Here is a 12574-nt window from a genome sequence, read left to right as displayed (position 1 = left end):
ATGAAGCCATGATGGTGATTATTTTACATCCAAGTAGTCTGCAGTTCTTCACATATACACACATAAATTTCAAACATATGGTATCTGTATGGGCTGATACTACACAGCCAGGTATCAGTTATCGGGGCCAAAAATTAGCATCGGTGCAACACTAGTATAGAACGCTGCCATGCAGATCATCATCGCTGTTGGGCAGAAAACTTTGATTTATAGAATTTAAATAAACTTTTTTATGAATTGATGCCCTTCTATAAATTAAATGAATTAGCATTGAATTCTTTCACTCGTGTTTATTTTCTGAAATTCCTGATTTAGAAACATTATTTAAAGTCTGAACTCTTACATTACCAGGAACCATCTCTGTGACCAACCTCTTCAGGAAGCTGTTTACTGTCTGTTTGCTCATTTCTGTGTAAAAATAAAAGTCAGCGGGGGGACAAAGAGAGAAGCCTTCTGTTAGGTAAAGATTTAAAGGCTCCAAGACAAATCCAGCAACCGCTGGAAGACGGTTAATAGATCTTCATAAATAGATCAAGCTTGAAAAGAGAAACCTGAGGGGATGGAAATGCATCGTAAGCAGAAGAGCTAAATGGAAATAAATGGTGAGAAAACCCCAAACCAGTAGAACCAGTGGTGAACTCCAGTTGGAACGTAGTTTGACTTAAAGCTGCACAAAATATTAGGCTCATCGCTTCAGTTTACATTCATTTATAATCTTAAAAGATTGGGTGCAATATTCTGTTTAATTCTGCATTTAAAATATCACATATTCACACTTTGCATGTTAATATATCTGATTAATGAAACAGACACTTTATTTATTTTATTTTTAGAGTCAGAGATCCTGAAAGACTTTAGAGATGTTTTGGAATAAGAGCAAAATAGTAAAAAACATTAAAAAATAATAACTTATACTAACCTGTCAAATTTTCAGTAAAATGTTTCATTTGTATGTTTTCTATTATTGATTTAAGGGTTTAAATAATTTGCTTTAATTAAATAAACTGTGAGGATTTTTGTTATTATATTATTGTTGAAATCAAATCCTCAAAGTTACAGTAAATCTGAGAACTAAAGCCACTAGGGGGCGATGTAGGCAGGATTTAACAATAGTTACTTAATTCTAAAAAAATTCCCATTAAACTCATTGAGTAATTTAATAATATCTATATCCTATCGATATAGAAGAAAATTCTAGATCATTGGGAAAAAAATGGGCCTGATCTATAGTGGCAGATCTATTCTATTTCTATGACAGATTTAAGTTCGGATGAAAATAACTTGAACAGCAGGAACATGCAGCCTAATGTGAATCTGTCTTTGATTTAATAAATCCAGTTTGATCCAGAACAGCTGCGTCTTGGTTTCACGATGGAATGTTTCTGTTAACATATGGAGGAGGGTTAATGCCACTAGAAAAATGTTTTAAAAAGTTTACTGATGTTTTTATCTCATTTGATTTTAATATGGGGAAAAAAATCTGAAGTCTGACTTTAATCTCACAATTTGGCCTTTTTTCTAGAATTCTGAGAAATTAGTCAGAATTCTAAGATTGAAGTCAGAATTTTTAGAAATTAAAATTCAGAGAAAAAAAAAACTTTCAAGAAATTAGTCAGCATTCTGAGATTAAAGTCAGAATTCTGAGATTAAAGTCAGAATTCTGCGAGAAAAAAATAGAATTCTAAGAAATTATTCAGAATTCTGAGAGTAAAGACAGAATTCGGAGAAAAAAAAAACTATAATTCTGAGAAATTAGTCATTCTGAGAAAAAAAATGGAATTCTGAAAAATTTGTAAGAGTTTTAAGATTGAAGTCAGAATTTTTAGAAATTAAAATTCAGAGAAAAAAAAAACTTTCAAGAAATTAGTCAGCATTTTGAGATTAAAGTCAGAATTCTAAAAAAAAAAAAAAAAAAACTAGAATTCTTAGAAATTTGTCAGAATTCCGAGATTAAAGTCAGAATTCTGAGAACAAAATATAATTCTGAGAATTTAGACAGAATTCTGAGATTAAAGTCAGAATTCTGCGAGAAAAAAATAGAATTCTAAGAAATTATTAAGAATTCTGAGAAATTAGTCATTCTGCGGAAAAAAATGGAATTCTGAGAAATTAGAGTTTTGAGATTAAAGTCAGAATTCAAGTGAAAAAGTCAGAATTCTGATTTTTTTTTTCTCCAACTCAAATAAAATAAAAAATCTGTTAACTTTTTTAATTCTTTCCGGTGGCCCTAATTCTCTTCCATAGTTAACTATATTCCCTGTTCATTAATGAGCTGATCTCAAGTTGCCTTGACACATACATTGGTTTGGGATAAACATGTGTAGCTTCATATATTCCATATTTACTGGTAGAGAGGAGTTTATGGCAGCTTCTTATTAAACCAACAGTAATGATGAACACATTAAAGCAGATCTATCAGAAAAAGATCTGAAGATATTTTATTAGATGCAAACATTCTTTATTGTCAGTAAATCTTCCCGCTAGCTCTCAGGCAGGCAGATCAACCAAGCTGTGTTTTCACTCAGGCTCCTGATGACCAGATAAAAACTGGCCCAGTTTGCTTCACATGGAAAATGGTTCCCAGTGTAACATTTTCTGGTTTCCCATTAAAGGAATCCACCGGTTCAGATTTAGGTCAGATCTCAGGAGCTGCAGGCAGCTAATCGCTGAAACCTGAAGCCTAAAAGCATTTTGACTTGAGAGCATTTCAGCTTTTCTTTGTTTTACAACATCCTCTTTTTTTATTGCACTCAGACTTCAAACCTTCCTGCATCTCAAGGTCATTTTTGCTGTTGAAGGTTTTTGGTTTCTGACAGCGATCAAAGACCCGTCGGGTCTGGACTTGGAACAGACGGAACACGGCGCCCCAGGTGGATAGACGCCCTACTTCCCCGTCATGTTTGCAGGTTTCTCCCTCTGAGGTTATCTGTGCTTGTCGGGCGGCTAATGGGAGGCGTTTAATGTCCTCGGTGTGAGAGGACTGGATTAGCTTCCTCCTGCTGTGCAGGATGATCTGACACATATGGGAGGCCTGTCTGCACACAAACACACATCAGCCGTTCTTTCTCCTTGGTTTCACTTCATAAAAAACGCTTTAATGAGGCTTTAAAAGCAGCTCTGAGTCTGTATCAGTGGAAAGGTGCTTCATAAGGTTCACCAGGTCTACAGATTACTGAAATATTGTTCAACTTCCTTATAAAACAGATTTTTCTTTAAATCTCTAAATGACTCCATAAAACAATATTATTATGTTGGTGCGTGGTCAGTAGGGGGCACTATAACATATTGATCTCTATATGTAACATAGAAGTAAAACTAACAGCTATTACAAAGACCAAACCACGCAGAATAAATCTGGATCAATTGGAACAGAAGCGTACTGATGAACTCTGAGAATTATCAGAATTCTAAATTTTAATCTCATAATTCTGACTTTATCTCAAAATTCTGACTTTAATCTCAGAATTTAGACTTTTTTCCCATATTATACTGAAATAAATTGTAAAAATCAGTTAACCTTTTTCATTTTTTTCATGCTCTTCCATAGTTTTTATATAAATTTTCTTTAGTTTTATCAAAGTACTGTATAGTTTTTAGACTGTTCTATATTAAGCACACTAGAAATCTAGAAATAAGTAAAAATGTCTTAAATTAAGTGTATTTACCTTTAATTTGAGAATTTAAATGAGATGATTTTCCAATGGAATGAGTATTTTTACTCTTAAAATAAGATAATTTGATAAAATGCACTTGAAATAAGACAATTAAATTGTGTTTTTTTTTATTTTAAATCTAAATCATCTTGTTCCATTGGCAAAATGTATCTTTTACCTCCTCAATCCAAGAACAAATGCACTTATTTTAATAAATTACTAATCTAGGGTTTGATTTTTTTCCAGTTTATGTTGGTGAATTTTTTGCAGGCGATGTTTCTGCAGCTAAATGTTCAACAGATACATTTTATTTCAGGTGGGCCATGCATCAATTTAAGGGTGCTTCTGCACCCCCAGAAATGCTCTAAAAGCTTATGGCTGTAAGAATGGTTAAAGGTTGGACTCTGCTCTCCATTTGTTCAGCCAAAGCAGTTTTCTGCTGATTCAGGCCGTCTGGCAGCTACACTGAGTTCACTTTAAGCCTGATTACTAAAAGCTGCTATAAATTGTTTTGTTGCAGCAGGTGTCAGGTTGTCCAACCCTTTTTACTTCCATTTTGTCACAGTTAAAACTCAAACTCCTCCATGGATTCAGCTAATAAAGCTAAATCTGGAAGTCAATACTTTCTAAAACCAGTTTTATTTGACTTCCACCTGTTGGTTTGTTGGGTTTTGTCTCTATAGATGCTAAACGTCCATTTTAGCTTTTCTTTCCAATCAATGCTGAAGCAAAGCCTCCCAAAAACTTTGTGTTTCATGATGAGTTTAGGATGCTGTGTAATATTAAGCATTTTTTTACAAAAATGTAGTTTTGCATGTTATCCAGAAAGTTAAACTGTGGTTTCTTCTGAGCAGATGATCCATTGCAGGGTTTGTGTGAAACGAACTGACAGATTCATGGACAGAATGCCAAATAAAGAACTGGTTTCTAGACTGTATCTCACCCGAATCATAGATCTATGTAGCCTCTCCACAGGCATGAACTTCTTGGCTGTTTCAGTCTTGGTGGTCGTCCGCGTCCAGAGGCGTCAAGTAACAAAGTACAAATACTTCCTAATACTTAAAGTCGTAGGCGAATCGTATTTAAATGTCAAATCATTCTGGCTTAAACATGTATATGTTTTTTTTCGTAATCTTCTGCAGGCCAGTTAGTTCTACGTCAGCCCGAACACCTAAATTCGGCCAATCATATATCAACGGTCATCTGTCAATCAAATGTTTTCGGTCATAGCATCTTGATTCATGTGTCGCAGCTAATATACGAAACCAGAATCCTTTCCTTTCCCATTGAGTTGCGTCCCAGTGTTCACGGGGATGGACGTCTGTGTCTTCGGCAGGCGTAGAGCTAACAGAACTGGCAGCGTTGCGAGGCAAGGGCTCAATCATGTACGGCTGGAAGCCTTCTACACCAAACCAAGCTTCTGCCGCCCTGGCGTCCTCTTCCACAACATCTTCGTCCCCGCTTTCCTCCTCTAAATAAAAAATGGATGACGGAGGAGACTCATCCACGACCTCCGACACTAAACTCTCCTCCTCTTGCATGTTTCCTCTGTCCATAGCGTTCCTTGACAGCGTCGTTTCTAAGTCACCAATTTAGTGCTACTTGGTCCCAATGGAATTTTCATGAGACGGTGTTTGTATGGAGGACCAGTTGGCAGAGGTAAATTAAAGTCGGTTTATTGAAGTTCTCAGATCCAAGAGCAGGAATCAAAGTCCAACAGAAAACTACTAACGCACCTGAACCAAGGAGACATCAGGGGAAAACCAAAACTAGAAGCCAGGGAGAGACGAGGAACACAGACAGAAGTTAGACGAGATGTTAGACGAGGATCCAGCAAACAGGAAGTGAAGAGGGAGGGCTTTTAAAGGGGACAGAGACAAAGAGAGGGCTGACGAGGGAATTGAAAACAGGTGCAGGCAGAACAGAAAAACAGAGCAAGGGAGGACACAAGAGGGCAGCAGAGGACAACAAATGGAAAACCAAGAAAAACAGGAACAAACAGACCAAGACTCTGACAGGAATTTCCCATTGGGAACCTGCTAGCACTAAGTTGCTAACTGGTTAGCAAGATGCTTCCCACAAACCGACTACAACCAAACTTGCTTGCGAACCTTCCGCCACAACAATCCCTCCCCCTTGATAATCGACCAATCACATTCACTTTATTCACTCGTGTAAAGTCGTGCACTCTGGAGAATTCGGGGAAAATGGTTGGAATGGCAGTTTCCCTGCGACTTTAAGTAGAAATGTTGGCTATCTATACTTAACTGTAGTAATTATTCTTTAGACAACTTTTTACTTTCTACTCCTTACATTAAAAAAAAAACTGTTAGATTTGTTTCATTTTGTCACAGTTTTGGTTCTGTTTAATGTTTGAGTTTTCAGTTTTACTTTGATCCATGTTTTTCTTTGTTTTCTAGTTTTATTGGTTTAATTCCTATTATGTGTCCTTTTCTGGATGTGTTTGAGTTCTTAGATATTTCTTGTTTGCCCTCTAGTGTCAGTCTCCTTTTCCTAGCTCTCTTCTAGGCTCCTCTGTTCACACCTGCTCCCAATCTGCTGATAAGCCTGGTCTTTGTTTCTCTCTGCCATATACAGGTCCTTCTCAAAATATTAGCATATTGTGATAAAGTTCGTTATTTTCCATAATGTAATGATAAAACTTGAACATTCATATATTTTAGATCCATAAAGCCAAACCGTGTCCTAGTAGGTCTGCAGTTGGTCCATTCTCTCTCCAATGTTCAGATTAAACAGAGCTCTGGGAGATGCTTAAAGATCTAGAACCCTGACCTCGGCTCTTATCCTGGGACTTCAGGACGCTGATGTCTAAACCATATTTAACTTCACTTCCTCTACAAAGTTATGTTTTTCTTTGTGTTGTTCTGTGACATATAATAGCAAAACATACAGTCCAATGTGTGCCGTAAGTTAGAATGCTTTGGCGAGGAACCATGAGGGGTTAAATCTGATGTTTCTTAGGACAGAAGCTCCGCTTCATTAGATGCTGATACTGGCTGTAGCAAACAGAAGCTAAAGAGGCGGACATTTGTCTTTCAGGTTCTGGTAAAGCAGAGACTGTTCGGGCGGTGGATGTCCTGACGGTGCTCAGAGAGAAAGTGGCCTTTGTATCGGGTAAAACAAATAAAAACAGCACTGGTTTGTTCTGGTTTGTTCTGCTGTAAGAAGTTAAAGTCAAAGTTCGGCGTGATTTCCAGGTGGACGAGACAAACGAGGCGGACCGATTCTGACCTTTCCGGCACGGACCAATCATGATCGAATAAAACAGGAAGATCTCAGCCGACTTGTAACCTACCTGTCAACCATACCCAGGTACAGCTCCTTAGTTTTTATTGTCCATCCATCCATCCATCCATCCATCCATCCATCTTATTCCTCTTATCCGGGGTCGGGTAGCTTCAGTAGGGAGGCCCAGACATCCTTCTCTACAGCCACTTGGTCCAGCTCCTCCGGGGGAATCCCAAGGTTTCCCAGGCCAGCAGAGAAACATAGTCCCTCCATGGTGTCCTGGATTCTCCCCCTGGGCCTCCTCTCGGTGGGACTTGCCTGGAACACCTCACCAGGGAGACGCCCAGGAGGCATCCTAATCAGATGCCCGAGCCACCTCAACTGGCTCCTCTCGATGTGGAGGAGCAGCAGCTCTACTCTGAGTCTTCCCAGGACGACTGAGCTCTTCCCCCTGTCTCTAAGGGAGAGCCCAGATGCACTACGGAGAAAACTCATTTCAGCCGCTTGTATCCAGGATCTCGTTCTTTTGGTCATGACCCAAAGCTCATGACCATAGATGAGGGTAGGAACGTAGATCCACCGGTAAATCCAGAGCTTTGCTTTTTGGCTCAGCTCTCTCTGAACCACAACAGACCGTTACAGCGCCTGCTTCACAGCAGATGCCGCACCAATTCGTCTGTCGATCTCCCGCTCCATCTTCCCCTCATTCATGAACAAGACCCCAAGATAGTTAAACTCCTCCACTAGGGGCAGTACATCCTCCCCAACCCACAGAGGGCACTCTACCCTTTTCTGGCTCAAGACCATGGCCTCGGATTTGGAGGACTTTGGAGAAATTTCAGACTCCAAAAAGATTTATTAAGAACTTACCTAAAGGGGGAATACTTCCTTTAAGCTTTACTACTGAAATGTCTCAATAGGTATTCATTTCATTTCTACAGATGTCTGTGTTGTAAAGGTGCTCTACCGTTTAGAGATCCATTTAAGGAGGAAAATGTGTAAGAGATTGCATTTGTTCTTCTTTGTCCGTGCATCAGTGAGGACGTGCGTGCGCGTGGCTTCACCGTGGTGGTGGACATGCGTGGCAGTAAGTGGGACAGCGTGAAGCCGGTGCTGAGGACTTTGCAGGAGTCGTTTTCCTCCAACATCCACACAGCGCTCCTCATCAAACCAGACACCTTCTGGCAGAAACACAAGACTAACCTGGGCAGCGCCAAGTTTAGCTTCGAGGTACGGCCAGCTGTTGGTTAATGTCTTCAATCACGAGTTTTTGTCTCAAAGTGAACTAGACATCCTTTGCTGGTTCTTGGAAGATGTTTCAACTCTCATCTAAAGTTGAGGACTTTAACCGAGAGACGAAACATCAGCAAGAACTACCGCCTCATAGTTAAGGTCATCATAGCTCTTAGAGATTCCTGTAAAGAAGCAGTAATTGTTCTCCTTCCCCAGACCAGCCTGGTGTCGGTGGAGGGTCTTTCTCGGCTCATCGACCCCTCCCAGCTGACGGCGGATCTTGGTGGCTCGTTGGAGTACGACCATGTTGAGTGGACGGAGCTTCGTCTGGGCCTGGAGGAGTTCTCAGGGGCTGCCACGCAACTGCTGGCTCAGCTGGAACAGCTGGAGGCCGGGTTGAGCCGCATACCAGAGCCTAAGGACGTAGACGAGGCCCGCAAGTAAATATTTTGGGACTTTTACATTTCAGAGTCAATCAGTGAAAAAATTGAGCAACAAATTCAAGGCTTTCTCTTCTTTAGACTTTTAGAGGAACACAATCGTCTCCGTAACACAATCGCCACGGCGCCAGTAGATGCCCTGGACAGGGAAGGGAAGAGTTTGCTCCAGCGAATGCGCCTAGGTCCTTCACACGGTGATGGATCCACCGAGGGCGGCGGCGGCGGCGGCACCTGGCTGTCAGGGGGGGCAGACTTCCAGAGCGTGGCCCCAAAGGTTTCCTCTCTGCTGGACCGGCTGCAGACCGGTCGTACCCACCTGCTCCAGATTTGGAGCGACAAAAAGCTACACTTAGACCAGGGTCTGCAGTTGCACCTGTTCGAGCAGGACGCCACTAAGGTGAGCGCCGTGACCTGCAAACCTCGAAGCAAACGTTTTGCATCCTCATGTTAAATGAAGCTTTGCTGCATGCTAATCCAGAGCGTCTGTCTAACGAGCCTCTATTGCTGCTGCTTCCGTGTCTCAGATGTCAGAGTGGATTGCCCACAGTAAAGAGCTGTTTCTGCAGAGCGTCACAGAGGTCGGGCAAAACCACCAGCACGCTCTTGACCTACAAACGCAACACCAGCACTTCACCGCCAACTGCATGGTCAGTCTGAGCCTCCCTATGGGTGTCCGTCCTCTTGACTGTCTTCTCTAACACACCGTGTCCCCTGGCGCAGAACGGCAGCGTAAACGTGGACAGCGTGGTCACCGTGGCGGCGAGGCTCGCTGAGGCGGGTCACTATGGCGCAGAGCGGATCGCTTTGGTGTCGTCACGGTTACAGGATGACTGGAAGTCCCTGACGACCACCCTGGAGGAGCGCAGCAACATGCTGGCCATGGCAACCGGTTTCCACCAAGGGGCGGAGCAGGTACCTTTACGCTCTGATGTGTTTATGGCCGGCTGGTCAAATAAAACGATCAACGAACTGCGAAACGGGAAAAAAGTGTTTGCAAAACTTCTGAAAGTGTCTCTCTGTGTCCAGTTTCTCCTCCGGGTGGAGGGGTGGGTTAAAATGTGTTCTGAGGGATCCCTACCGACGGCAACAGCGGAGCTGGAGGCGGCAACTAAAAAGCATCAGGAACTCAATGAGGAGATATCCGCCAACTACACGCAGGTATTTGATTGGAAATCCTCCCGCATGTATCAGTGTGAATGAATACGTCTGAGACGACTGACGGTTTCAGGTGAGTGAAAGTGGCAAAGCCTTAATGGACGTCCTACAACGCAACTCTACGAGCGAGTCCAATGAGTCGGCCATCAAACCGGACTTCACCCCCGCCACGCACACCATCATGGGAGTCCTGCACCAAGTGATGCAGGTGAGGCTCGCCGTAGTTCCACCGTCAGAGTGGATTTAATGCAGATTGACGGGAAAAGGGAATTTGTTCTGTCTGCTCAGGGTCACCATGAGGTGGAGGGAGCCTGGCAGCACAGGAAGCTCCGCCTCCACCAGCGCCTGCAGCTCTGCGTGTTTCAGCAAGATGTGAAACAGGTCTGACTCCACTTCTTTACGCCGCTTCTGGTTTGAAATAGCATCCCGGATTATTTCTCAATACGGATTATAATCCACGACATGAAGTCACATTTATATTTACGTTTTTTAAGTCCAGCTTATATTTTCCATTTTCAAATAAATGATTTAGGTCCAAATTAAGATTTCAAAATATGTTTTCCGTCCTTTAGACTTAAATAAACCTTTGGTTGATTAAGGAAAATTAAACTTTTATAATGTAGATGTAGATGTGAAATTTAAACTGAACATTTTCTAAAACAGAAAGTTACACACAAAATTACACACAAAATTACACATTTAAATTCTGGATTATATTTACTCTTTGTATCCATTTTTAATCTTATTTGAGTTAAAAAATATCTAAGAATCTGGATTTAAATTGGAAATAACAGATGTATGTAAACCCCACTATCAATCTGAATCTAAATCTATTTAGATATTTTAATCTAAATCTAATCTGAATCCGGATTTGACACCAAATTGAAATCAGGTTTGAATCCCAATTAAAAACCAGATCTGGATAATAGTTTAATTTGAATTTATATCCAGTTTAAATTGAATTTAAAATCAAATTCTTTTATCTGGAGTGGATTTTAAGACGCATTTCAATCTATACTCTTAATTAGATTAATGCAGATTAATAAGTGACATTATTCTAACCAAAGTCACCATTTAGATCTATGTTTTTTAGACGCTGAGTCAGGTTTTGTTTCTCTTGCAGGTGCTGGATTGGGTGGAGCAGCATGGGGAGGTTTTCCTCAACAAACACACCGGCGTGGGGAAGTCTCTCCACCGAGCGCGGGCGCTGCAGAAACGCCACGACGACTTCCAGCAGGTCGCTCAGGTTAGACACGGAACCGCATCTCATTTCCATAATCTAAACAGATTATCAGGCAGATCAGGCATTCAGACGCGCGTCTCTTTTAGAACACCTACACCAACGCTGAGAAGCTCCTGGAGGCTGCAGACCAGCTGGCCCAGTCTGGAGAGTGCGAGGAGGAGGAGATCTACCAGGCAGCCAGAGACCTGGAGCTCCGCATGCAGGTGAGCTGACAGATGGAGCCCAGCTGTGAGGTGAATTGCATGCTGGGAGTCGGAGCTGTTTACATCACTAACATGTGTTGTAGGCCTTCATCCAGCGGGTGGAGCAGAGGAAGCTGCTGCTGGACCTCGCCGTGTCCTTCTACACCCACACTAAGGAGGTAACACCTCACCGCTGCAAACAGTCTGATTTCCTCTCATCTCTACAATCTAAAAACCGTTTCTCTTCGTGCTCGCTGCTCCTCAGCTGTCCGTGTGGATGGAGGGCCTCCAGAAGCAGCTCTCCTCAGACCTCCTGGTGTGTCCGGACACCGTGGAGGCCCTGCAGGCTCTGATCAGCCAGCAGCAGCAGCAGCAGGCCAACACACAGGTGCAGCTCCCTGCCGTTTAACAGCCAGCCCACACCTCTGACCTAACCGCCTAACGCTCCCTGACCTCTGACCTCTAACCCCCACACTAACACCCAGCTCTAACCCTGACCCACAGGAAGCTGCGATGAGTGTCATCCGGGAAGGAGAGGACCTCATCCTGCAACTCAGGTACCCGCTGAGGCTGCGCTCGCCTCTTTGGTCTGTGTGTCAGAGGCCAGTGTAGATCTACTCTATATGGAACGTAGATCTGGGTGTGTGGATTCTAGATTATATTATTTTACACTGGGAAAATAGAAATCTAAATGAGTCAGTTTTCCTTAAAATATGTGCATTTTTTTTGGAATTGAGACGATAAGTCTCAATTCAAACAAGACCATTTTTTTTCTATTTTTTTATGTATTTTTTTATTTACTTATTTATTTTATTTATCTATTTTTTTTAGATTACAAATAATAAAAATAAACAAATAGAATAAAATTCAGAAATTTTTTTAAATAAAAACATAAAAAATATAAAATGAATAAATAAAAATAAAAATTAATAAATAAAAAAGGAGCAAGAAAATTTACATTTAAAATAAGAAAAAATAATTTCATTTCTTATTTCAGGTGCATATTGTCCAATTATCTTATTTTAAGAGTAAAAATTCTCCATTTCCAAATCATCTTATTTACCTTCTCAAATCAAAGTAAAATCAATTAATTTAAGAAATGTTGACGTATTTCTAGATGATTTTTGCAGTGTAGGGTTTATGGACGACATATGGTGGGCGGGGTTTTGTAGAGTGATGACGGACAGATTCTATGGTGTAAATTTCTGGCCACTCTAACTGGGTGAGGCTTTGCCGTCGCTCACTAACACCTTTTCTTCCCTGCATACATATCTGCTGTGACTAAGCTGTAAATTACATCCAAGGATGAACCAAACCTGCAGATGCGATAAATTCTCCGTCTGTCTTCTTGGCTGATTTATTCGACTTTTCCTTTTTTTTTAAAGAGTTGTGACATCAAGATTGTTTGAGGCGTCTCTT

General features: G+C 41.3%; 1 protein-coding gene across 1 annotated transcript in view; it reads left to right on the top strand.

Annotated features, from left to right (window-relative positions):
- The window catches only part of LOC107097535 (kalirin-like), a 70602-nt gene that overhangs the window by 8189 nt on the left and 49839 nt on the right, over positions 1-12574 (top strand). Inside the window, exons 2-16 of the mRNA XM_015394703.1 lie at positions 6714-6788; positions 6872-6986; positions 7940-8132; positions 8352-8575; positions 8657-8972; positions 9100-9222; positions 9296-9487; positions 9602-9733; positions 9804-9938; positions 10019-10111; positions 10854-10976; positions 11060-11176; positions 11260-11334; positions 11421-11543; positions 11660-11712. Coding sequence (XP_015250189.1) covers positions 6714-6788; positions 6872-6986; positions 7940-8132; positions 8352-8575; positions 8657-8972; positions 9100-9222; positions 9296-9487; positions 9602-9733; positions 9804-9938; positions 10019-10111; positions 10854-10976; positions 11060-11176; positions 11260-11334; positions 11421-11543; positions 11660-11712 — 2089 coding nt within the window. The remainder of the gene's footprint in view (positions 1-6713; positions 6789-6871; positions 6987-7939; positions 8133-8351; positions 8576-8656; positions 8973-9099; positions 9223-9295; positions 9488-9601; positions 9734-9803; positions 9939-10018; positions 10112-10853; positions 10977-11059; positions 11177-11259; positions 11335-11420; positions 11544-11659; positions 11713-12574) is intronic.

This window comes from Cyprinodon variegatus, unplaced genomic scaffold (assembly GCF_000732505.1).
Source record: "Cyprinodon variegatus isolate N-32 unplaced genomic scaffold, C_variegatus-1.0 Scaffold705, whole genome shotgun sequence".
Lineage (NCBI taxonomy): Eukaryota > Metazoa > Chordata > Actinopteri > Cyprinodontiformes > Cyprinodontidae > Cyprinodon > Cyprinodon variegatus.
The sequence above is the reverse complement of the archived record's forward strand: the minus strand, read 5'-3'. Positions and strand labels throughout refer to the sequence as shown.